This window comes from Squalius cephalus (assembly GCF_949319135.1).
Source record: "Squalius cephalus genome assembly, chromosome: 23".
In the NCBI taxonomy this organism is placed as follows: domain Eukaryota; kingdom Metazoa; phylum Chordata; class Actinopteri; order Cypriniformes; family Leuciscidae; genus Squalius; species Squalius cephalus.
Window position 1 is genome coordinate 6,390,340 of NC_137144.1, and position 26,306 is coordinate 6,416,645.

At 37.2% G+C, this 26,306-nt stretch overlaps 1 protein-coding gene across 1 annotated transcript; it reads right to left on the minus strand.

The window, feature by feature from the left end:
• Window positions 1-1,161: 1,161 nt before the first annotated feature.
• rpgrip1l (RPGRIP1 like) lies at window positions 1,162-26,306 on the minus strand. Its single transcript, XM_079859057.1, has 26 exons — window positions 26,229-26,306; window positions 25,750-25,842; window positions 25,516-25,660; window positions 25,112-25,389; window positions 23,739-23,844; window positions 23,509-23,652; window positions 23,318-23,423; window positions 21,991-22,137; window positions 21,583-21,656; window positions 21,289-21,428; window positions 21,108-21,214; window positions 20,898-20,948; window positions 19,587-19,766; window positions 18,835-18,952; window positions 18,302-18,754; window positions 16,825-16,964; window positions 16,373-16,739; window positions 15,705-16,105; window positions 15,353-15,442; window positions 15,118-15,186; window positions 14,883-15,033; window positions 13,410-13,486; window positions 11,743-11,929; window positions 6,153-6,237; window positions 5,323-5,459; window positions 1,162-3,950 (listed from the first exon to the last, which is right to left on the minus strand). The coding sequence occupies exons 2-26, from the start codon at window positions 25,835-25,837 to the stop codon at window positions 3,826-3,828; spliced, it is 3,966 nt and encodes a 1,321-aa protein (XP_079715183.1). The 5' UTR covers window positions 25,838-25,842; window positions 26,229-26,306; the 3' UTR covers window positions 1,162-3,825.

A 26,306-nucleotide genomic window follows, 5' to 3' on the forward strand; every position in this document is an offset into this window, starting at 1 on the left:
AGAGGAAGAGTGAGCGTCTCGTGTCTTCATGCACCCCTGATCATGCGGATGACAGGCCTGTGGCGCTGGGACGGGCAAGAGTTTGAGTGAGTGTAATGAAACCCGCAGACAGGCCAGTCATATTCAGACAAGCCCTGCGAAACACGCGGCTCCAACCAGAACACTTTCACTAACACAGCGGCGAGTCAAAGGTGAGATCTGGAGACAGCAGCGAGGGCCGAACACCACGCTTCACTGGCCGACTGTCTCCGACATGCAGAGTTTCAATCACACCATTACCAATTCATCAAAGTTTAAGAAGTGTCCTGACTGAAAAAAGCAGCTGCCAGTCAAACAGGACTAAACACGCATCACAACGCCACAGAACCGCAGCCAATCAAAACGCGCTTGATCATCCATAAATACGGTTTGTAGTCCTAATACCCCAGAGAGAATTAACGTGCGTTTTCAAATTCATGAGTAAAACACTGTGACTTTCGTGGATTGGAATTAAAATGAAATACCTCAAATGTGAATTTTGATCTGTTTTAAAAGTGGAAGACATTAACTGCTTTAAATGTTGCTACAACCTGAACTTTACTTAAAGCAAAGCAGACTTTGAATAGAAAGCACAATATAGTATGTACAGTACTTGATTTGACTAGACCAGATTTGGTTGCAAAACGATTTCTGCCCTTGTGAAAAAGACATATAGCATACTTTTAAAAAGAGTACTTGTTACACAAATAATATACTTTAAAGAGTATACTGAACTGGAAACTGATTGTTATGTTTTATCAGACACTTAATTGCATGTTAATAGTTTTAAATTATATTAAATGCAATTAGCCAAACTTTAGCCTGTTTTTTTTTTTTAGCCATTTAAAGTAGGACTTAAGTTCAATTGTATATGTAATTTCCTTATTACTTCTATTGTCTTTGAAATATAGTAAAAGTGAACTGCAGAATAAGCATTTATGGTAAACTAAAATATACTTTAATTTCTACTGAAAATTAGATGTCAGGTATTTAAATATATAATTACACATTTGCAAAGATGAAGTTACAATTTAGCACATTTAAAATATAATAATGTTAAATGTAATAATGAATTACATGCTACAGTCAAAGTTATAATCAAGTGCTTTACATGTGACACACATGCTTTAGTCGACACACATGCTACTTTAAAGCACTGCAAAAGTTTATTAAACATTTTAAAATGCACTTTACATTTTTAAGACTTGTTATTAGTCAAGTTTTTTGTCAGGTTGCATCAAAGTAAAACTCCCTGCAACAATCTCTGAATATTATTTTATGGTTTTAAAATAAATAAATACAATCTAAAAAAAGAATATTCCTATAGAACATTACTATTTGGTTACCAAAATATAACCAAATACCAACATAAAGGAACATGGCTCAGTGATCTGAAAAGGTTGCTTAACTAGTTTAGCCTCTTTAAATTGTGCTAAAACGCTCCTGATCGTAACGGTATCGCTTCTGTCGCGTCACAGAACATAAAGCGTCCGGTTTATCACGACGTAGTGCAGGACGCCCTCTAAGAGACTCAGTTAAAATGATATCTGTGTGATTCGTTTAGTATCTGCCAGTGGTAAGTGGCCTTTGTGGGCTCGGGTTATCCATGTCAGGAGAATGACACTTCCCTCTTGTCCTAACACGTCTAATTGAGGAGCGGCCCTGTATCGTTTCCCAGAGTGCTCAGCGGTGATTTGACAGATGGGCCGAGAGTGTAAAAAGAGGGCCACCCCCCCGCCTGTCAGCTGTCAAAGGCCTGCGCTCCGACCCCCGTCACATGACAACACGGCCCGCCCCACGGCTCGACTCTGAATGGCTAATGAGACCCTGTGGGACACCTTTTCTTGTCCTCTTTTCAGGTGGCAGGGTCATTTGCATGATAGCGGCGAGAGGGAACGAGTGAAAGAGAGAGCAGTGCTCGGTATCGACCGGTGATATTGATCAAGTCATGTGCTCGGCTAATGATGCTCCTTCACTGAACGTATGAACCCGCTCAGAGAGATCATTACCCACCGAAGAACAACCGATACTGATGTACAGCAGCTCAGCCTTACTGAAAGATCTGTCAGACCCACAAAAACATCTGACACTGCATTTCTGGAGAAAGAGATGCAATCTTTCATTGTTAGTGGTTGACTTTCTTAGTACCCTCCTTGTCTTAATGTATATGATTCATCGGTGCATGAGATTTACATATTATTATCATAATTTTAGCTGATATCTACGGAAGCTTGTTTACGCCAAAGGATAAAAAAATAACTTTTTATCTCACAAATCTGACTTTTATCTCAGAATCGAGTGTTATAAAGTCAGAATTGCAAGATATAAACTCACAATTGTGAGAAAAAAAAAGTCAGAATCGCGAGAAATAAACACGCAAATGCGGGATAAAAAGCCGCAATTATCTTTTAAAATGTTTTATTCTGCGGCGGAAAAAAGCTTCCATAAATATCAGCTAGCCCATGCTAGGCTACTTAATAATGCTAACCAAATAGCTATCAGGGGTCAAAAGTTAGACTGGTTAAGACTGTTAGCAACATGCTCAAGTGACTGGCTCAGAATAATGCAGGTTACGTACTTTTGAGACTATAGGCACCGGCCGAGCAACTAGCATTGAGATAAATGCGAATGCTAATGGCTACATAGCTCACTGCAGGTATTATTGATTTTTAAATACTGGATGATTTTTAAATTGATTTTCAAAACTGACAATTCTGTCATCATGTACTCCCCCTTATGTCCATACTTAGTCCCTACTCTCATGTCCATACACTGAAAGTCAGTGATGAAGTTCAATGTTGTTTGGACCCCAACATTCTTCATAATATCTTATTTTGAGTTCAGCAGAAGAAAGGAGGGAATACAGGTTGGGAACGACATGAAGACGAGTAAACGATGACAGGATTTTCATTTTAAGGTCTACCTCCATTCTGGGATGAAACACTTGTCACCATCCAATCAATTTCCAATAGATTGAATAAAGCACATTATAAAAGTTGAATGGTTAGTTAAATGCGGTATTTTTTCAACATTTAGAAAACCGAGGTTTAAAAATAACATGAAATAACACTGAACCTCTAATAACATCACTCTGTAATGTTCATAAATATTAAACATTTACAAATATTGGTTTATAAGACTGTCTACAAAGGCTTACAGTACATTCAAAATAAAGCATCTATATCTATACAAAATATATTAAAAAATCTGAATTGTACTCAGACCTATAAAGAATTATCAAAAGATCTGCAGTGCAGATCACAGTAACGTTTCGCACTGAATCACACACACACACACACACACACACACACACACACACCAAAACAGAAGGAGTGTCTGCGCGAGCGCCACAGCTCGGCACGCGTGAAAATGTGCATTAGCATTTTAAAGAGCTTGATTTAATCCCATTAAATCCAGTTAGATTTCATTTCGCACCTTCAATAAAATATCGCCGCCTGCCACGGCGCTGCCTAATGAGGCTTAACAGCCTTTTCATTAAGCAAAGTTATTAAAGGTCTAAACATCAGCGCTCCATCAAACGCAACACTGGAGGCCATGAAGAGAAACATTAGGATATGATTTCACACCGTAAGGGATCAAAGCCGTGTGATGCCGCTTACATAAAGGACTGTTTTGTTCCCATATGTTGTCACCGTCTGTAGCGTTTAAAGCTAAACGGACCGCCCCATGCATCGCATTTAACGTCATTTTGGTGAATCGAATTAGAAACTAGCATGGTTTGAGAAACATTTAATATTGCGGACTGAAAAGCACAATTGGAAATAGTAAATCATTGGTTTTGGTCAATTAGGCAAGTGTAGTTAGAGGACGATCCCGCTCTGGATCTTTCAGGATGGATGTCAGAGCCTCCAGAGCTTCAACGGTCACAACTAGATGGCCAATAACTTCACTGCTGTCCTGAACGTCCACGACTGCAGAAAGGGACAGGGGAACAGAAGAGAAGAGAGAGAGTTTATGGTCAGACAGTGGCACTTTCCACAAATAGGGTACAAGTTGTCGTCTCATTATATAAGGCATAAATACCATGTTATTTAGAGAAAGAACTATTACATGTGTTACATAAACTAATATTACACATAAAATATACTCATTTAAATTTTGGCTTGGTCTTACATTTTTTTTTACTTTATGCAACAATTACTATCATACAATAACAATTCTGACAATCTGTTTAATTGATATTCAATTAATTGTAGAGAATAATTCCTTATAATCTCGACCAATGCAACACAGTCTCACCCCCAAACGTCACATACTGACGCGTCTTGACCAAACGGCAATATACGACGAAAAGGGTACCCCTAAAACGTCCGTATGTGACTATTCGGGTTATGGGTAGGTTTAGGTATGCGTTAGGGTACCGCTAAGAGGCGTTGCTGGTGCGCTTATGTCTTCGTCTCATATGGACGTTTTAGGGGTACCCTTTTCGTCGTATATTGCCGTTTGGTCAAGACGCGTCAGTATGTGACGTTTTGGGGTGAGACCGGGCTGACCAATGACCAAAATGATAAAAAAAATTATAAATGTGCACTCCACCCTGTTACTAATCAAAAAATAATAATTATTTCATTAAATTCTGCCACCCTGGAAGTGACATAATTTGTATCCTCTCTATAGAATGGTAGAAAGAAATAGAAATAACTGCATTACATTTTTTTTTACAAATATTGCATTCATCAAGCTCAGCCATTCAACCCGGTTGCTAAAATTATATTAACAAAATAAATAATAATAATATTAAAAGTAATAATAATAATAGTAATGTTAGTATCATTATATAAACTCATATATGGGAAAGTTTCCATTTAAACCAATTTTTTACAAACCAAAATTTCATCCCAAAATAACTAAACCCTGTTACTTGCACACCTACAACATTATGGCATGCTTTTCATCTTACATATTTTATTATCTTTTTCATGTTTATTATGGCTATAAATAAAAAAAATAAAAACTGTGCCCCAAGATCTGGTAACAGGGTTGAGATAAAAGGCAAACCTTATATAAATTCAATCCAAAATAAACCAAATCATGTAATATATACAATCTGTCTGAGTTGGACGAACAAGAGAGGTTCAGAGGTTAAACATCTTTCCCCAATACTTTCTTGAAAAAAAAAAAAAAAAAAAAAAGTTTTTCAGGTCTTATTTAAAAACCTGTATGTGGAAATTTCCCAAAAAATGACCAAGTAACTCAAGGTCTGAGATAACATTCTGATTGTCACACTAAACTAAAAATGTTGGTTGTGAGCGGACTTTGTGTGATGCAAAGTAAAACTCTTACTGCTCAGGCTCACGTCCCTCATGTCTCTGCGTTTGTCCATGATGTCGAGGATTCGCAGGTAGGCCACGCCCACATCCTCACACTCCTCATCCTGCTCTTCCTCTTCAGGAGGGTCACTCACCACCGTGAACTTTATGCTGTCACAGACCATCAAAGAGTTCCTTGCTCATTAAAGCGGTACAGTACTGCAGTGCACTAAGTATACACTAGGGCAGGGGTATTCAACTAAAGTGGTCTGGTCTCTATATTTCCTTCCCAGTGGACAATACTTTTTTTGGAATGGTTACACATTTCCATGAGGGCAGCCGTAGTACTTTGTAAAAGAAAAAATCCTAAACACTCAAATAGTCATCAAAGATGAGAATCCTGGGCCCCGAGAGCTAAAGCAGTGAAGTCTGATCATTTTTACCAATATTTACCAGAAAAATAAGGACCATTTTTATAGTTTGCTATGTACAATGTACATAATCTAATAATCAAAACGAGCATAAAACAAAGTTAACTAGTAATTTCAAAGATTTTTTCTTTCTTTTTTTCATAATTTTCCAAATTATAACATTGTTTATTATGAAATGCTCTTAAAATGCTGATAAACAATGCTGATTTTAGAGGTTTATGTATAATATCATGCTTCGAGGAGTGAATGTGCAGAATATTTTTCCTGTTATTCAGTGGAATTCGTTATTGATTTTGAAGCCATTATCCGAGCCTTTCTGAATAAGGTATTGGGCTTCGGGCACATCCCTAGTATTCACAATAACACTGCACTCTACACAACAAAAGACTGCGATCACACTAGAGAAAGAGACTGTAGATGGGAAGTGTCTCACTGCTCTAGTTGTCTGTTCCGGCCCTCCAGCACTGCTCTCAGAGATTGCCGTCTGGCTTGGTTATTCTCCATATCCACATGGATCACTGTAAGAACAATGCATGTTGTTTCAGATTATTTTCTTATATTGATGAATTACTATTACAAGACAATGCCAAATAAACATAATTTGTATAATAATAAAGCTACAGGAACCAGTTATGTGCCCAATATGGTTGTGGAAGCACAATGTTAGCCACAATAAGTTTAAGGACACTTGGCCCAACAGTTATGAGCAAATGAATCCCTATTTTACAACTTTTGACCACTACGAGAAGCTGTTGTGTGTGTGTATGGAAGCTTTTTTCCGCCACAGAATAAAAACAGAAAAAAATTTGAATTTTTTTTTTCTCCTCACAATTGCGAATAACATGATGCCATTCTGAATTCAGAACTGTGAGATAAAAGGTCGCAATTACCTTTTTATTTTTTATCCAGTGGTGGAAACAAGCTTCCATAGTTCTGGAAGGTCGTTCCATCAGAGTTTATGATCAATTTCATTAATTTGTTACAGGTTAACTGAGGTCTGCATTCTTGCGGGACCCAACTTTTGCCAGGCATGATCATCTGATGAAAATATGGTGAATTTCTGAAGAGTATTAAACAGTATAAAATTCAAAATAATGGGCAGTCAATATGGTTGATAAATGGGTATAATCCAATGAATCTAAATGGAGCAGAGGCATGACTTTAGACTTTGGTATAAAACCCCAGGAATTGTAGGAAATGTATGTTTCCATACCAGTGCTTCCCAACTCTATTCCTTCAGGCATACCAACAGTACACAGTTTAGATGTCTTCCTTATCGATCCCATCTATTTGAAGTCCTGAAGTTGAATCAGGTGCGTTTGATTAGGAAGAGAATATATGTACTGTGAAAATATGTACTGTTGGTGTGCCTCCAAGAAACCTATTCTAGGCTTTGTTTACATTAATCCAGATACATTTGAAAACAGTGTTTCAATTTTAAAACGCTCTCCATCCACACTATGGTTTTCAAGAACTTTAATAAGTGCTCACTGAGGTTTTCAATACCTTTAATAAATGCTCACTGAGATGATACCGATAGACCAGAGTCTCAGAGTTCTCACCCTATTCATCTAGCATGATCATTTAACCCATTCGGACCCTGTGTCCATTACAACGGACATCACATGTCAGCCTTTTTTTTTTTTTTTTTTTTTTACTTCTGGAGCATTTCAACTAGTTTAAAGCCTGCAGTCCATGAGATTGGATGTTTGTCATCCAATCAAATGTCAGTAAAGATCTGCATGTGGTCATTAAAAAAATATTAATAAAAAAAACACTACATTGAAGAGAAGCAGGGCAACACTTCACTCCAAACACAGAAGTAAGCAACATTTTCTATGGCTTTATTTACATTTTTTTTATACGTTTGCCAGTATTTCATAGTTTGTATGTAAAATAGAAGGATTGAACTTATTAAAGTTAAAAATCGATTGTAGAATTCCAAGTTTAAATCAGGATTTTTTCAAATGTGTCTGTCCATTAGAATGTACAGTGGGTTCGAACGCCTGTTACTGAAATCACATGTCCAGTAATGCAGATTGAAATTTCTTATATATATAAAAAAAAAATCAATATCACAGTACTAATACATTTTTGAAACTATTTCATATGCAGAATATACAGTTCTTGAAGTGCTTGAACATATAGCTGATGGAAATATCTCAGATGTGGAGTGATGAGGAAGATAGAGATGGAAATATCTCAGATGACGCTAGATCTCCAACAATTGGTGAGTGTAGAATGAAAATTAGGGATAGTTAGTTAGTTAGTTAATTAAGACTTTTCATACAGTTAAATGTCCCTAAATTTATTGAATATTGTTTTATTGGACATACAGTTTCATTTCTTTCCTGATAAGATAAAACTTGTATGAAGTTGTTTTGTAAGGGACAGTTTTTGGTAATAATTTCAGGGGAGGACAGAGATGAGCCACTGCCAGTAGTAGGGAAAGAAAGTGAGATTGAGGCAGAGGAAAGTCAGGATCAAGAAGACAGAGAAGATTATGAGCATGAAGCAGATGTAGAACCAGTACTTGGAGATCAATATCAAATACAAAAAAGATGATATTCAGTGGCGTCGTCACACCCGCTTTACCCCAGTAGAAACAAAATGGGAAAGTCCCACCACTGTCCCCCTGAGCCGCTAACACCATACGGCTTCTTCAAGCAGTATGATCCAAGTCAGATGTTTGAGCTGATGAGCACAATGACCAATATATATGCAGAACAAGATGGAGTCAGGGGGTATAAACATGCCTCAGCTTCTGAGATTGAAGCCCTTGTCGGTCTACGTATGGCAATGGGAGTTCTTGGTCTTCTAAAAGTGAGAATGTACTGGACCTCCAGTAACAATATTGGAATTTTCAAGGAAACCATGTCTCGAGATCGTTTATTTCAACTCCGCTCCAACCTGCATGTTGTGAACAACCATGAGAGGCCTCCTGGAGACACTGATGTTTTCTTCAAGGTCAGACCAATCTATGAGTCCATAAGGAAACGCTGTCTGCAGCTACAACTGGAGGAAGATCTCTGTATTGATGAGCAGATTGTGCCTTTCAGGGGAAAACTCTCTGTGCTCCAGTATATCAAAGGGAAACCTACACCATGGGGAGTGAAGATGTATTTCCTCTGTGGCAAAAGTGGGCTTGCTTATGATTTCCTCATCTATCAAGGTGCCACAACAGAGCTTTCTGAGCAAAGCAAAAAGGTTCTAGGGCATGAAGCTTCTGTTGTCTTCCACCTGTGCCAGAGAATCCAGGCTCCCAACCACAAGATCTTTTTTGACAACTACTTCACCGCCTACAATGTCCTTGAAGTTCTTGCAGAAAAGAAAATCCATGCTGCTGGAACAGCCACTGAAGACAGACAAGAAAATGTCTAAGAGAACGCGGGGAAACCATGATGAAGTTAGAAGTAGGGATGGAAAAGTTGTTCTAGTGAAGTGGTTTGATATGCTGGCGCTCTGTTGTGCTGGCCTCCAACTTTGTTGGTGTTGGAGATGAAGACGAAGTTGAGAGGTGGGATCAGAAAGAGGCAGTTTGTGAAGGTCAAGCATCCAGAGGTTGTGAAGAAATACAACAAGGGCATGGGAGGGCTGGACAAGCTTGATCAGCTAACCAGCCTTTACAGGATTGTTATCAAGTCCCACAAATGGCCACTGCACATGACTACTCATGCTTTTGATGTTGCTGTAGTGAACAGCTGGCTTGAGTATCGCAGGGACAATGAATACAAAGGAACTCAGCCACAGAAAATCATGGATCTCCTTGAATTCAAAATGAATGTGGCCGAAGTGCTTGTGCGTTGTGGGAAGCCACAGGGTTAAAAAAAACGAGGGAGGCCAAGCAATTCTAACGCAGCCAGTACCTCTCAAACTCCACATGATGAAGCTGGACAACAGAGAGGGGCAAGGGAATGTCGGCCAGTTCTTGAAGTCCAAAAATATATGGTGGACCACCTGCCAAATTATGATACAAAAAACGAAGCAACAAGATGCAAATTGAAAGGTTGATCTGGGAAAACACACGTCTTCTGTGATAAGTGCAAGGTGCACTACTGCTTTGTGTCACAGAAATTGTTTCAAAGATGCACACAGGAAATGACTCTAACGTGACTGCATTGATTGATTATAGGTTTATTTTGTTATGAATAAACAAATGTGCTATAAAGCAAAAAACTTTACAATTAAAGTTGAAATGTTATAATGTTCAACTTTTTGATCTAAAAAAGAAAGATGCACACAGAAAATGATTCTAACATGACCATATTGATTGATTCTAAGATATTTAGTTTGTTACAAACAATGTGCAATCTGTAAAACAAAAACGTCAAATTTAAAGTTGAAATGTTATACTGGTCAAGTTTTTGAACTTGAGAAGAAGCTTAAAGTATGGACCAACAATTTTTATGTTTATTATTTCATTTCATTTTGGTACATTTTTGTGAAGTGCACCTGTTTTGACCTGACGTCCATTGAAATGGACAAAAAAAAATTACAATTAAAGAGTGTTGAAATTTGTATTATTTTTATTTGGTCTCATTTACAGAAGCCTCACGAGCTGGGAAAATGTACTTTTATATTTTTCAGAAACTTGAAACATAATCCAGGTCTGAAAGGGTTAATTAGCCAAATATCCAGAGGTGGGTAGAGTATCCAAAAACTGTACTCAAGTAAAAGTACAAATACTTATAGAAATATCTACTCAAAGTAAAAGTAAAAAGTATAATATCATGTTTATATAACATGATATTATTTAGATATGTTTTAATTTAAATGACTATTATTATCATAATTAGATGGGCTATCTTTGCAACAAAAACAGAAGAGACAAGCATTATTTCTGCCATCTGTAGCCCGAAAATCATTGCCTGTCCTTTGGTTTGTATAATAGTAACTTATACAACTACATTTGGAGTATTGGACAATGTCGAAATAAAGTGAATCTGCAGAGTTTTGCATTCACATTACTGCACACACACACATTACCGCGGGATGGCGGGTGTTCATTTCATAAACTGTGGACAATGGTAGCTTATTTAATGTATACATTAATGTATATGTCCAAAAAACGGGTAATGTCATACTTTGTAGTAGTGCTACTGTGGCGTAATAACCTGTTTGGTTGTCAAAAGTATTACCTGAATGAAATGAAATCTAATGTATCGTCCTGTGGAATCATTCATTCACAGACAGCTTACGAAGATGTTCAACTAATAAAGATCTTCATCGCTGGCAAAAATATGATGCATTTGCAGATTTGCTTTCACTTGACTACTGTAGACTGTATTGCATTAAAATAAATTAACGAGAGGAACGTCACCCAACGTAACAAAGTAAAAGTACAGTTTTTTCATTAGAAAATGTACTCGAGGTAAAGTAAGTACCCACATTTAAATCTACTCTTAAAAGTACAATTTTACCAAAAAAATACTCAAGTAAATGCAACGAAGTAAATGTACTTCGTACGTACGTGATTTTAAGGGGAAAGTTACGGGTAGGGTTAGGTCCAAATTTTCAGACAGAAATGTTGTTCCAGGATCAACAAAATATGTTGTCTTTCTTGGCAATATCACGGTGACTGGGTACAATATGCATCACATGTCTACAATATGCGTTATTGTCTTCAAATATCTCCATTTTCACTGTCCAAACTACAACGCAAAAACACGGTTTTCAAATTTATATACGTGGAAGAGCATCTTCAAAAAGCTCAGTTTTCGCAGAAAGAAAAATACCCTCAGTGCCAAAACATAGAGAACAAGATACATTTTCAAATACATCTGGATTACTGCAGACTTAGCCCTAGACTAAAGCAGAAAAGTGTAACTTCAAACTTATGGTGGCTCTAGGAGGTTTGAGGTGTAGAACCCCAAATTGGTCAGAAGAAAGTTTAGACATGTCTTAATTAATGCACCAATTTTCACAATATTTCACCATGCGGTTTAAGAAGCTGCCATAGACATAGAGAGCAGGAAAAAGTAGAATAAACACAACGGCTGGTATAGCATGGATATGTTGTTCACCATTGCTGAAGTTGTAGGAGAGACAGTGTCCAGGCAGTGGCTTCTTTAGGGACAGCGGGGTCTCGACTGACGGCAGGCCCAGGAAACAGTACTCCACAAACAGCCGGACGATCCCACTGTCTTCTGCCACTCTCGAGCCTGGCTTCAGACTCAGAGAAACGATCTCCACACGAATGCACTCGGACGGCTGGTGGAGCAAAGCATCACATGACCTTATCACAACTGACATTCAACCTCACGCCAACTGACATGGTGAGACACGCTGTGAATCTTCAGGGACTCAATCACTCTCAACATCTGACAGAACATCCACCAAGAATATTCCACCGTTTGAAATGATGGACACTGGACAAACTACATCTCTTTCCTGATGTGGACTTGTAACCTGCAGGGCATAGTTCTCTGATAATGATGTGGGCTGGAGACGTGTTGTCTATCTGTGTATCATTTGATTCAATCTGTCAAACATGCTGTCCACATTGATGGAGTTTTTAGGCCATTAAGTTTGTGCTGACAGCAGTCATTAGATCTCTGTTCCTTTCACTCCTCTTGAGCTAACATTAAGCTGACCATTTAAATCCCTGAACTTACATCACCCTTTTTACACTAGTGAACTGTCTGCTTACACAGGCTAAATTCGTCACTAAAACGTCTTCATTTAAAACGACACTTCATCAGTAAGGAATGAAAAATACAATATCCTCCTGAGACCCAGCAATTCATTTCTGTCCTGTGTTGAGGATGTGCATTTCTCTGAGACGATACATAACATCGTTTTGTCAGAGATACCAAATTTTGGGGTATTTTTTCTATAATAATTTCAGTCACACTTTAGATTAGGGTCCAATTCCATGGTTATCTAACTATGACCTTTGCCTCTATAAATTACTCCTAATTCTATAATTCTAACTCTATAACTCCTACTAATTACTGTTTAATAGTTAGAAAGGAAGTTGTTAAGTTTAGGTATTGGGTGATTGAGGGATGTAGAATATGGTCATGCAGAATAAGGCATTAATATGTGTTTTATAGGTACTAATAAACAGCCAATATCCTAGTAATATGCATTATTTTAAGCAACTAGTTAATAGTGAGAATTTTAACCTAAACTGAAGTTTCCACAATTTCCTCTCTGTGGTTTTTAAACATTGTGTAAGTTAGTGAAAGGTCACATTTATGTGCAGAACAATTAATTTTGATGAAATGTTTAATATGGGCACCACAAGTTTGAGGTACTTCTAAAAGAAGTATTTTATGCTCACCAAGGATGCATTTATTTGATAAAAAAAATACAGTGAATACAGTAATAATGTGAAATAATATTATAATTTATACATTTCTTTTTTAATGTATTTTAAAATGTAATTTATCCCTATAAATGACAAAGCTGAATTTTCAGCATCATTACCCCAGTCTTCAGTGTCACATGATCATTCAGAAATCATTCTAATATGCCCGAGAAACATTTCTTATTAAATGCTTATGCTGCCTAATATTTTTGTGGAAAGCATGACTTTTTTTTTTAGGATTCTTTTAAAATAACTTTTATTTGACATAGAAATGGTTTGCAACAATGTAAAAGTCTTTACTGTTACCGTTGATCAATTGAATGCATTGTTAAGATATACTGAACGCCTGGTTGATTTGTTAAACATGCAGTGGCATACCTGTTTCTTCTGCTGTGTGCTCTGAGCAGGAACAATGCAGTCATCGCTGTCATCCTCTTCATCCTCACCCTGTACGCCTGCAGAGAACAGATCTGCGTTATGGTCAGCAGGTGATCGAGAACGTTACGCACTGGCAGATCATTAGATGAAGCGTTCCTAGTCTCATTTCATATGGAAGGTGTTCGTGAAGGACTGGATTGTTTATTTTCTTGTCGTCCATCTCTCGCTGTGGTCTCAGCGGCCCGCGCCAGGTAAGAGAGAGAGATGTTAGACATGAACACTTTAAAGACAGCCTCTTGGCCAAGGTCAACACACATTAACATTTATGTTGTTGGGTGTCAACAGGAAACACATCAGATTATTGGCAGCAGCAAATGAAATATTAATGATTCTCATCTCATTGGAAAAACAATAGCACAGCTGCTTCCTCATATGAAACTGAATACTAACGCTCAGCATTAAGCACTGGTTTACCAAAACATTCATATGAGGCTCTACTGAATACAAGTTCTACTAAGGGCCGAAGCACAGGGGCCCTTCCTGCACACAATAACACAAACACATTTATTCTAGAAGCAGCTTATGTGTGTGCTAACATGGAAGCTAATTTGAGGTTAACTTAAACACTGAACCTGAAGCCTTCATTAAAAAAAGAAGTTATGTTATTATTCATTCCGCACATACAGTATATGACTTTCTTTCTTCTGTGAAACAGAAAATGAGAAGTTCTGAATAATGTTCAAGCTGCTCTTTTCCATTAATGTTGAATTGGGGACAAATACTCTAAAAATTATAACATATGCAAATGATGTTTTGATAATGGCAGAGCAAATTACAATCATACTTCTGCTTTTTGTCCATCCCCCATCACATTCAATGTATAGAAAATAGCAGCATGAACATTGTTCAAAACATCTACTTTTGTGATTCAAAGAGGAAACGACGAACACTTTGGAATGACATGAAGGTGAGTAAATAACCAATACACAAACAAACAACATGACTTAAAATTATTTTAGCATTATTTCAGCACTAAAATTATTTTAATACAAATAATTGTATTACTTAAATAATATACTAAAATCCCCGAAAATTGTTTAAAGCCAATTAGAAATCAAACAAGGCAATTTTTACTTTACATATATTTTTATTATTATTTATGTATTAAAAATTATTGTATTATTATATCAATTATTACATTCATTATTATCAATAATATAATTCATAAATGTCCCTGGCCTTATTGCACTCAGCAAAATAATTTATCAGCAAAAAACGGATGACATGACTTTTCAGAGTGAGGGAAAAGCCAAAAAAATCATAACCTGACAGTCACAGACAGTCAATCGGATGCAGATGAAACCCATACATTATTTCTTGCTGAATATTGCGTATCACATTGCAGAAGGTACATGCTTATGTCTAATGTCTTCGAGGATATTTATGTTTTAATAACACACAGTACACACACACCTGTTTGTGGCTCTTGCAGCTCTTCAGAAATCTCAGACTCATCAGACTGAGAGCTGGCGGTGATCACCTGACCCTCAGAGAAATGAGACTCTTCCTCATCCTCTTCCTCGCTGACTGCAGTGGCCTGTCCTGCATCCATCACTATGATGGTCTGAGGAACACAGTGTGACATTGTTTATTCCTTATTTTCATTGTTTAACTCTTTTTCCTTGTAAATGTCAGTTTTTTAGCGTACCTTAGGCACAGGGGTGACAGATGATCTTGTCTCTTTATTATCATCATCAGAGGCTGTAGTCTGCTCCATCTTGAGATCATTAATACACACAAAATACATACTCAAAACACCATATACACCAAATGGTACGGGTTAATACTCAGAGGTTATTTAAAATCTAAATTTGAGTACTAGTAATAGTGATGCTTGATTTGGCAAACATTACTAATGAAACCAGAGCAGACTTTTCTTTTACCTGTTTTTCAAGCTCAGTGACGTCCACAAAAGACACTCTTTTAGCAGTTGATTTGGGTAGAGTTCGCTGTCTGGGTTTGGGCAGTGGAGTCTAGAATGAAGAGCAAGAAAAAGAATATATTATACGACGAAACCAGGAAAAGCATTCAGCATTGATTTATGTATGACCCTGGATGCTGATTGGTCGATACAATGCTCCAACTGTGCTAAAACACCCAATAGTTTTTATAATAATAAAAAACACCTGTTCACCACCTACAGTGCGTAGTGACCCATAGTGGGCAATTATTATCTATATATTACACACTGTATTATATGCTATATCATCTTTTATGCATTGGGCATGGCATCACCTCAGAAACAGTGGGCTGAGGTATTAGCGGAGGGTCTTTGGCCATCAGCTGTGTCTCTGTCTGTGTTTTCTCCTTGTCTTGTGATGTCCGTCTCTCTGTTTTCTCCTTGTCTTGTGATGTCCGTCTCTCTGTTTTCTCCTTGTCTTGTGATGTCCGTCTCTCTGTTTTCTCCTTGTCTTGTGATGTCCGTCTCTCTGTTTTCTCCTTGTCTTGTGGTGTCTGTCTCTCTGTTTTCTCCTCGTCTTGGGATGTCTGTCTCTCTGGTGTCGTCCTGCTGGTGATCTTGGTCTGTTGTGTGGTGAGAGCTGAGGATGATGGAGGGAGGTACGTGAACTTCCATTTCAGTGTCACACTGATTTGGCCACTGGGGAGTCCAGCAGGGTCTGTAAGCTCAAACATACCTTAAAAAAATACAAAAATGACAAAAAAAATGAATATTAAAAGGTATCTATATGCTGAAAAATAAATAAATAAAACTCTTAATCAGCATTCTTGCCATAATTTCCCACACAAAAAATATATCTAAACATATCTAAAGTTTAGGAGTAAACTAGCATATAAATGATCTTAATGCTCACTATCAAGACCTAAAAGCTATTTAACTTCTAAAAATCAATCAATTCATTCTATGTAAAATGATATCATTATGACCTATTGTTTGTCCTCACCAGTGATGGTTTCATCGTGTGTTAGCGAGATGAGCGGTACTCTGGCCTTCCCCAGATACAGCTGGTTCTCATCATCTAAATCATCAAACACATACAACACCAGAGCCTCTGACCTCAGAAACACATCAAGGTCAGAGTTCATGGCCAATGGGTAGACCGTGTGATCTTCAAACTGTGGCTCATTGGTGGAGGATATGATTGGCGTATCATGGTCAGGGAAGTCATAGAGTTTGTAGATGACGTAGGGGCTGGGTTGAGTGTGAGGAGCTCTGGATTTGAGATTACAGCATAAGTGTACGGTGACGTTTAGTTCATTTAGATCACCATCCATCAATGATGAGGAACTGGCGACAGGAACCGATAAAGCCTGAAAAATAAAGTAAAAAGATCAAGTAATTTTGGTATGTGTAAAAGTAGGAAATCATGCAAGGAAACCGGTGAATAAACAGTACCTGGCTGTCTCTCGTGCTTGTGTTGAGGTAACCAAGTGCTTTGACTCTCTCCTTATAAAGGCAAATGGCTTGTTCCATAGGAACTCTCAGTTTGAGCCAGTACTCTAGAGTACCAAACACCTGGATCTCATCTGTAACACCTACAAACAGATGGAGAGCACTTTTTGATAGTTGTATGGTGCTTTTTGACCATTTAAATCACTTTCCACTTTCATTCACTCTTAAGAATAAAGGTTCCAAAAGATGGTTTCCACAGTGATGCCATAGAAGAACCATTTTAGGTTCTCCAAAGAACATTTCAGTGAACAGTTCTTAAAAGCACACTTTTTTTTTAGGGCTGTCAAACGATTAATCGCGATTAATCGCATCCAAAATAAAAGTTTGTTTTTACATAATACATGTGTGTGTACGGTGTATAATTATTTTCTATATATAAATACACACACATGCATGTATATATATAAGAAATATTTGCATGTATATACTGTGTATATATATCTATATTATATATAATTTATATTATATATAAATATTTTATATATATATATAAATAACACATTTTCTTAAATATATATATATGCATGTGTGTGTGTATTTATATATAGAAAATAATTATACTCCGTACACAGACATAAATTATGTAAACACAAACTTTTATTTTGGATGCGTTTAATCGCGATTAATCGTTTGACAGCCCTACTTTTTTTCTTTGAGTTAAGAACACCTTAATAACCAGAAGAACCTTCTTCGACTATAAAGAACATTTTGTGCATTGAAAAGTTTCCATGAATGTTAAAGGTTCTTCAAGGAACCATAAATGTCAATAAAGAACCTTTATTTTTGGCATTCTGCTAAACTTCGCTTTTCTGTGCTCCTCAAAAGAAAGAAAGTCATATATAACCGGGGTGTCCAAACCTGATCCTGCAGGGCCACTGTCCTGCAGAGTTTGGCTCCAACTTTCCTCAACACCTGCCTGGAAGTTTCTAGTATTGCCTAGTGAGGCCTTGATTAGCTGGTTCAGGTGTGTTTAATTGGGGCTGGAGATAACCTCTGCAAGACAGTGGCCCTTGGCAGGATTGAACACGAGTGTCATAGAAGTTTGGAACTACAAAAACGGTAGGGCTGCACGAAATCACCTGAAATCGCGCTTTGGCTTAGTGCGATTATGAAATCTTTAATTAATTTTTAATTAAATAAATATATGCACAGCATGTTAGTAAAGAGCGGCTCTGTGATCAGTAGTAAATGCTGCTCGTCCTTTGAAAGCACTACAAGTTTGAGTTTTTAAATCGCAAATTGTAATTTTAACCAGAATTTGTTTTAAATAAAATGTGCAATTAGATATTTTCCCCAAATTGTGCAGCCTTAAAAAATGGATAGTACATTTTCAGTTTTGAGTGAACATTTCCTTAAATATCAACCAAAAAAACACCCATATTGGTCGACCTCAATGTCAACAGACAGTCTAAAGACTCACCGACTAACTGAATGGTGCCAAACACCTTCCCATCTCGTTCCAGCAGTTGATTTAACCTGAGCTGACCAGCGGCCACCGTGCGGAAACTCAACCCCTCGGCGAGCTGCACCTCCACGGTGACAGAGCTGGTGTGGAGATAGTTCAAAAAGAGCTCATTCACTCTCACCAGATATTGAGAGGTGAAGCTGTACGCTGGACGGGCACCTCGCACCACAGCGGTGGACTGCAGCTCGAAGTCGTAGAAGGCATATGTGCAGAAGGTGGACGGATCTCTGTCCTTTAGACCCTCTACAGCTTCAGGAGCGAACTGCGCCCTCCCCAAGTGGATTTCCAGAAGGTTCTCGCCTCGAGCCAAGTGGAGGGGTCCATCAAACTCATCTGTGACGTCATCACTGATGACATCAGGTCTGAAAACATGGGTCTTGGTTCCATACGCAATGTCTTTCAGCTGGGCTGGAAGGACACAGGAAGAATTAGTTTTACTAAGCACAACTGCTAGTTTGGGAAACACTGGGTTTTGGATGCAGCTAAACCTTCAAGTTTCTTTATCTTGGCAGCTCTCATGTCCAGAAGCTGAGCCAGCTTCTCCGTCTTCAATTCACATTCAAGTTTCAGATCGTCCATCGTGCGAGTGACCACTTCAACTTCAGCCTAAAACAATATTGATGGTTAAATACATCAGCCATATGTGACCAATATCTGTATATGGAGAGGTTAACATGAAATTAAGTTTGTAACCCAATGTTGCAATCGAGACCTGCTCATTCGAGTCCAAGTCCAGACCTAGACCCTGAAAATATGGTCTTGAGCTCAGACTCGAACGGACTCTACAACACTGCTCCATAATGTGGTGTATTTTCAAGAGATAAAATGTAGGGCATGACCTATTTATCCACTGGGAATCTATTTAATTGTGAAAAGTGGGCGTTCCATACCAAAATTGAGTCTAATTTGGAGCTAAATGTGACTTTGCAGTTGATAGTGCACCTACTTTTGAGGAGGCTGCACAAAGACATGGAGGCTGAAGGTCAATTTAATCCTCAAGTGCATCTTGACATATTGCCAACGGTAATATACTAGACGGTAGATTCTTTCAAATCTATTGTTATTTTCTATTATTTCTAAAATAATTATTACATTAAAGTTAACCAGCAACACCAGCATTGTGTTAATCCAGTAAAGAGGATCGATTTTGATTTCATGTTAACTTCTGGATAAAAGATAGTGATAGTCAGAGGATTATCTATAAGGTCTGTTAGCCTCTCAGTGTAAGGATTGATCAAACCTGATAGTCTTTATTGATCTTGTGTTGGATGATGAGCATGTTCCTGGTCTTCTCCAGCTCTTGAATGGTCTCAGCATGAGTGGCCTGCATTTCCCTCAGAGATCGTTCCACATCCACTTTCACATCTTCTTCCACCTTCTCCAGGAAGCCAAGCTCTCCACTCTTCTGACTCCTACGAGTCTAAATGGGCATTAAAAAAATCAAGATAGTGAAAAACAATGACAATTTCTATGCAAGATTAAGCTTAGCAGTGCACTACTGTTCAAAAGTTTGGGGTGGGTATGATTTTTTTTATGTTTTTGAAAGAATTTGCAAAAATAGCTGCAAGCAGCAATTATCAGGGTCAAGCACAAATAACACGATAAGTCATGCCAACATGGAGCATCAGACCAACTGCAATAACGTGCAATTAAAGACATTTTAAGATAATTTTAGGCAAAATGGCTGAAAAATCATAAATATAGTCTCTAGTAATTTGATTTAATGGTTTATCACTTTTGACCAATAGGTGGTGCTGTTACCAAATTGATGCATTTGCAGGGGTGCCCAATCCTGCTCCTGCCGATCGACTGTCCTGCACAGTTCATCTCCAACCCCAATCAAACACACCTGTCTTTAATTTCCAAGTGAACCTGAAGACCTTAATTGATTGCTACAGGTGTGTTTGATTAGGGTTGGAGATGACCTGTGCAGGACAGTCGATCGGCAGGAGCAGGATTGGGCACCCCTGCGCTAAAGCGTTACAGAGATATAGCCTCACGTTCATTTTGGCGGGCACTTCGTCGAATTCGTTCGCATGTTATTTAGAGGACGAATCAACTTGAATTCCATAACTTTTTGCCAGCATGGTCTGAAGATGATTTGGCTTAATTTTGATGAAAATCAGAGCAATGGCCAAGGAGTTGTTGGAAAAAGTATGTTATTTGGTAAATTCAAAATTTTCATGATGGGAAATGACTTCATATGGTCAATCGAATCGTCTTGAGCCAAGGAATCAGAGGAAAAAAGAATTTAATTTCTAGAAATTAGTTTCAAGTTTCTATGGTTCAAAAGTTATTAGCATAAACGTAAGAGCAACTTTGGACAGATGGTGGCGCTGGAGCGATTGAGTTGGAGACTCCAGATTTGCTATGGTGACAGTTCTGACTGTCCTCTATTAGTGTGTCATATTTCATAACTTTCCCACAAGTGGTTCTATGGGCTAGCATAGACTTGCAGAGCGGATGAATAATAATAAGTAGAATGCCAACGATTACAATAGGTACGTTCGGTGCTTAATTAGTTTGGTAGTTTCAAATGTACAGTATTTACCTTGATAAGCATCAGGGCTTCACTGAGTTCAGCTGCATCTATTTCACTTTCCTTTAGAGAGAAGTATCAGATTCAGGCATCAAATAAAACCATCTGTATTGTTTTCAAGGTTTTTTTTGTTTGTTTTTTGTAAATGGCAACTTTCTTTATGGGTGAACTATTCCTTCAAATCACTGTTTAATCTCTATTGCTACAAATATTAGACTTTACCTTGGTAAAGAACTTCATGCGATCTTTAATTTCATCCAGTTGTTGTTTCTGCTCCAGGTAACGCAGTTGAAGTTGCTTGTTTTCTTGCATCAGTTTTTCATTTACATCTTCAGTGAAAATCAACCAACAATGAGTCGACACACCAGCCATTTAAAGCAGCTGCAGTCGTGTGTGTGGTTACCTCTCTCTGCCTTGATCTTATCCAGGATCTGGTTTTTATCAGTGAGGTCAGATTTTAAAGCCGTCTCCAGCTGGACGACCTGCAGTTTGAGCTGCTGTTCTCGAATTCTCCATTTCTGCTCCTGACTCACATCAAACGCACTATTGCAACAGGAAAAAGCTAATTCAGAGCAGAACGCTCCCACACAATGATAGGGATTTGTTTCAATTATTAACGCATGAGCAATTATAATAGTGATACGTTAGCAAACAACACTAGTCAGTGGTATACTACTCCTTTTTGATCTTTTTTTACCTTTTCACAAATTTATCACAGTTTTCCTTGAGCAAGTCTCTCTCCTTTTCCAAATCTTGGATTCTCTCTTGTAACTGAAGAAAGACAAAAAAAAAAAAAAATCAATTGGTAAACTTTGAAAACATTTTCGATATCTTAAAAAAAAAAGATAATAATAATAATTAAATATATGTATATATGTTAAGTATTTTTCCACCTTTAACCTATATATATATATATAGGTGGAAAAAGACTTAACATCAAATCACCAAAATTACACATTTATTATACAATTATTAAGCAATTATAAATCTTAAATAATTCTACTTCATTCACTGCACTGCAGTCTGCTGCGATGCTCAACTATAGTGCAGTGTGTGTGTGTGTGTGTGTGTGTGTGTGTGTGTGTGTGTGTGATGGCAGCCGCACCTCTTGCGCGTGTCTCTGGTCCAGAACTCTGCTCTGAATCTGCGTCTCCAGCTGTAAACTCTTCATCCTCTCCTCCTTCATCTGTCGACTCACTTCCTCCACCTTCAGCAGCGCCGCATCATGACTGGCCTTCAGAGTCTTCACGCTCTGCAGAAACAAACGCCTGCTATTGACATGAGCACCAGCAGAGGCACTACAGCGGCTTAACGGCTGCATGACAGATCAATCATATGATAACATATGACATATATGAGCTTTAATGGTTGAATTTTAAATATAACATTTTGATAAAAATGTTAAAAAACACTCATTTCAAAATATATTTTAAATGTTTTTTAGCCTAATATGCATGCATGTATGTATTTATTAATTGATTGATTTAAATTTAGGACATTTTGTTTACAATTTTTTAAGATGACACTTCACTGTGTTCAAAATGTTGAGCTGAAAGAAGCCTCTATGGAAACTCATTTCCACCTCATAAGCAAAAAAATAAAAATCATGCTTTAATAAACCTTTATTATGACATAAAAACTTCTAAATTATGACATTTACTAACTATGAAATTACATAATTACGATTACTACGTTCTCATCTCATAAATATGGCATAGTGTGTCATAATTTCAATTTTTATGTCATAATTATAATTTACAAAAGCGTGATTTTTTTAGAAGTGGCAGAAATGAGTCTTTTATGCTTACGGAGGATCCATTTAATTAACCAAAAATACAGTAAAACATCATATACATAAAACAGTAAATATTATTTCATTTTTAAACTTTTTAAAGTGGTAATTTATTCATGTGATCAAAGCTGAATTTTCAGCATAATTTCTCCAGTCTTCAGTGTCACATGATCCTTCAGAAATCACTCGTATATGATGATTTGAGGATCAAGAAACATTTATGATTATTATCAATGAAAACAGTCGTGCTGTTTAATGTTTTTGTGGAAACCGTGATACATTTTTTTCAGAATTCTTTGATGAATATAGTTAAAAAGAAAAGCATTTATTTGAAATATTATTTGTTGTAGCAATATAAATGTCTTTACTGTACATTTTTTTATTTTTTCATAACTTAATGCATCCTTGCTGAATAAAAGTATTAATGTCTATGAATTTAAAAAAAAAAAATCCTTCTGACCCCAAACTATTGAAGTCATGTGCATACACATGCTAACACACAATGTGTGCCAGAATACATTGAGGCGCAAAGAATCCGGGAAAAAGCAGGGAACAATCTCCGCAATTCTAATAACAGATATATTATCAGCCAATTATAGTTGATCTTTTTGACACCAGGGTCCGTGACGGTCGCTCGTACCTCCTGTTGCTGTAGAAATCTGCTCTCCAGCACTGTGAGCGCGTTTCCTTTCTCAGATAACAGCTTTTGTAGTTTGATCATCTCTACATTATCCTTTATGGTTAACCTGTAAAACACGATTTACAATTCAAACTCTATGCGTTCATAATATTAATATTCTATCACAGCAATCCCTGAAGAGAGAACAGCACCTCTGTCCACCAGCCTGATGCTCTCTCATCTGGAGGAGTGACTCCTCAAACTCTCTCTCTCTCCTCTTCAGCTGATCTCTCAACACCTCTGCTGATCTCTCCATCTCCTCCAGCTGAGCTTGCTGGATCTCAGTCACATTCTCCCTGCGATCACGTAAAACAGCCGACAGATGTGTAATCTCTTTTCTTTCAGCATGTGTGGGTCTGTGAACAGACTGTGCATCACTCACAGGTTGCGGATCTCAGCGCGGGCCTCATCCAGCAGACTGTGTCCATAGCGGGGCAACAAACCCTGGGGCGGTTTTCCACTCATTTCCCCTTCAACATGCCTGATACCTTTGAATAAAAAAAGAAATATATATTTTATATATATATATATATATATATATAAAAAAAACACAACAGACCATATTTTGTAGCATACTTTAAATATAAGACATTTATCATTTTCTCCAGTAGCTCTGTTTAAACACATCCTAGGAAATACTCAAAGGATCCTTTAAGAATAGCTGTAGAATTGATCAAAAAATTCTCACCCTCAACCAAGCGATTATTGAATTAGAATAGAATAGGATATAACATTACAGAAGAGAAAATAGTAGAATTAAAATAGAACACAGAATATAAATTGCAGAATAGAATAGAATAGAATAGAATAGAATAGAATAGAATAGAATAGAATAGAATAGAATAGAATAGAATAGAATATGGCAGTAAATATCACAATATGCCATCTGTGGGTAGATAGATAGATGACAATAGATGACAGAATAGAACATAGTGGAGAACAAAATAGAATACAGATTAGAAAATGGATTGCATAACAGAACAAAACAAATATAGAATATGTAGCACAGAATGGAAAATTTTTTTTAACAGAATAGAAGATAGATATAAAATAGAATACCTAATAGAATAGAGTAGAGTTTAATACAGTGTAGAATAGAATGGGATACAAAATATGGCAGAAATAGACTGCAAAATATAACATAGATAATAAAATAGAATATAGTAAACAACAGAACAGAATACAGAACAGAAACTGAATTGCAGTATAGAACAGAAAAAAATATATTGTGGAATATAGATTACAGAATGTGGTGTTATGGAATAGACTATAACAACATGATAGAATAAAATGCAGAATACGCAAGAATGAAATAGCCTACACAGTAGACTCTGGAATATAATAGAACAGAACAGAACAGAATAGAATAGAATAGAATAGAATAGAATAGAATAGAATAGAATAGAATAGAACCAAATAGGACTGAATAGAACAAAATAGAATAGAACAGAATAGAATATGCATAACCGAACAGAGTAGATAACTAAATAGAACATAATTATAAAATGTACTGCAAAATAGAACAGAACAAATATATACAGTATATCAATAGAGATCATAGAAAAAATAGAATAGAACCAAATAGGACTGAATAGAACAAAATAGAACATAACAGAATGGAATATGCATAACCGAAAAGAGTATATTTCAAAATAGAACATAATATCAAATCGACTGCAGAAAAGACCAGAACAAATAGAATAGAATAGAATAGAATAGAATAGAATAGAATAGAATAGAATAGAATAGAATTACCTGCTTTGGGAGTGTGTGGTCGTGCTGGTGACAGGGGTCTGCGCAGGCCAGAGTTGATGCGTGGCTGGATGTGGCTGTAGGGAGTGTGTCGGCGGGTTTGAACCTGCAGCTGCTGTTTGGTGGCCAGCAGACGCCGTCTCAGCCCTTCGTTCTGTTTCTCCAGATCCTGAACCTTCTCCTGCATCTCCTCCATCATCTCCTCCATCTCAACATCTCGACCGACCGCGCTCTCGCTCTGCTTACGGTCCTTCACCAGACGGATCAACTTCGTGGCCATCCTGAAACACCACAGACATTTATAAATGTATTATATCGTTCTTGTTATGTTGTATCCAATCCATTTTTCCAAAGACTAAAACTAAGCCCATTAAAATACATATTTAGAATTGAATGAGTGAGCGAACCTGCGGATCTTGTCTTCTTGTTTGCATGTGTGTTGTTTGAGTGTGAGGTTTTCATCCTGCAGCCGTAAAAACTTGTCCTCCAGCTCTTCCCTGCTGAACTTGGACACGTTCTGCCTCTCTCTGACATTCTGGGACAGTACAGACTCTAAAAACAAGCAGGACACTTTCAGTTAATTGCCATTCACTGCAATGAATTTTTAACAGTTATAATAATACTTTTGTTTTAATAGTGACCTGGCAACGTAGCTGTGCCATGTGTGTTGACAGTGATGTCTTTCACAGGAATATCACCAGCTGTTTCATCAGCACGGGAAAACATCATTCAGTCTGAAATCAAAGCAAATATACACTTGGAAAAAAATTGCAAATATGAATTATAGTAAATTACTTAATTTTTAATCCTTAACTTTACGTGGGCTGCAGAAGAATAGAATGGTATCAGCCATGTTTATTTAGGACATGGCATTATTTTAAGTTAAATATTACCACATATAAATATTGTAATCATTTACAAGGCACCATGACATTTCCATCTGATAACGGTATACTTGATACTTGCACTGCGATCTGATATATGTTTTCTAACAGTACTTTTTGAAACGGTTATCTAAGTCACAGAAAACACATAATGTTACGATAGACGAACTTATAGGCACACAGCGTATTTCAAAACTTCATAAAATACAAATATTTTAACCCAAATATCATCTCACCGATTCAAAAGCATCACACGCAAACCACAGCGACAGTTGCTAACAAACAACTCATCCACTTCCGCTTTAAAGGACTCC

Bases quoted from the DNA above. Each gene is read 5' to 3' on its own strand.
- rpgrip1l (XM_079859057.1), bottom strand. From the start codon at position 25,837: ATGATGTTTTCCCGTGCTGATGAAACAGCTGGTGATATTCCTGTGAAA. The intron at 16,740-16,824 runs GTACTGTTTATT...TTTATTTTTCAG, and splicing joins CAAGCACGAGAGACAGCCAG to GCTTTATCGGTTCCTGTCGC. The intron at 15,187-15,352 runs GTAAAAGAAAAG...AATGATCTCAAG, and splicing joins TCACTGAGCTTGAAAAACAG to ATGGAGCAGACTACAGCCTC.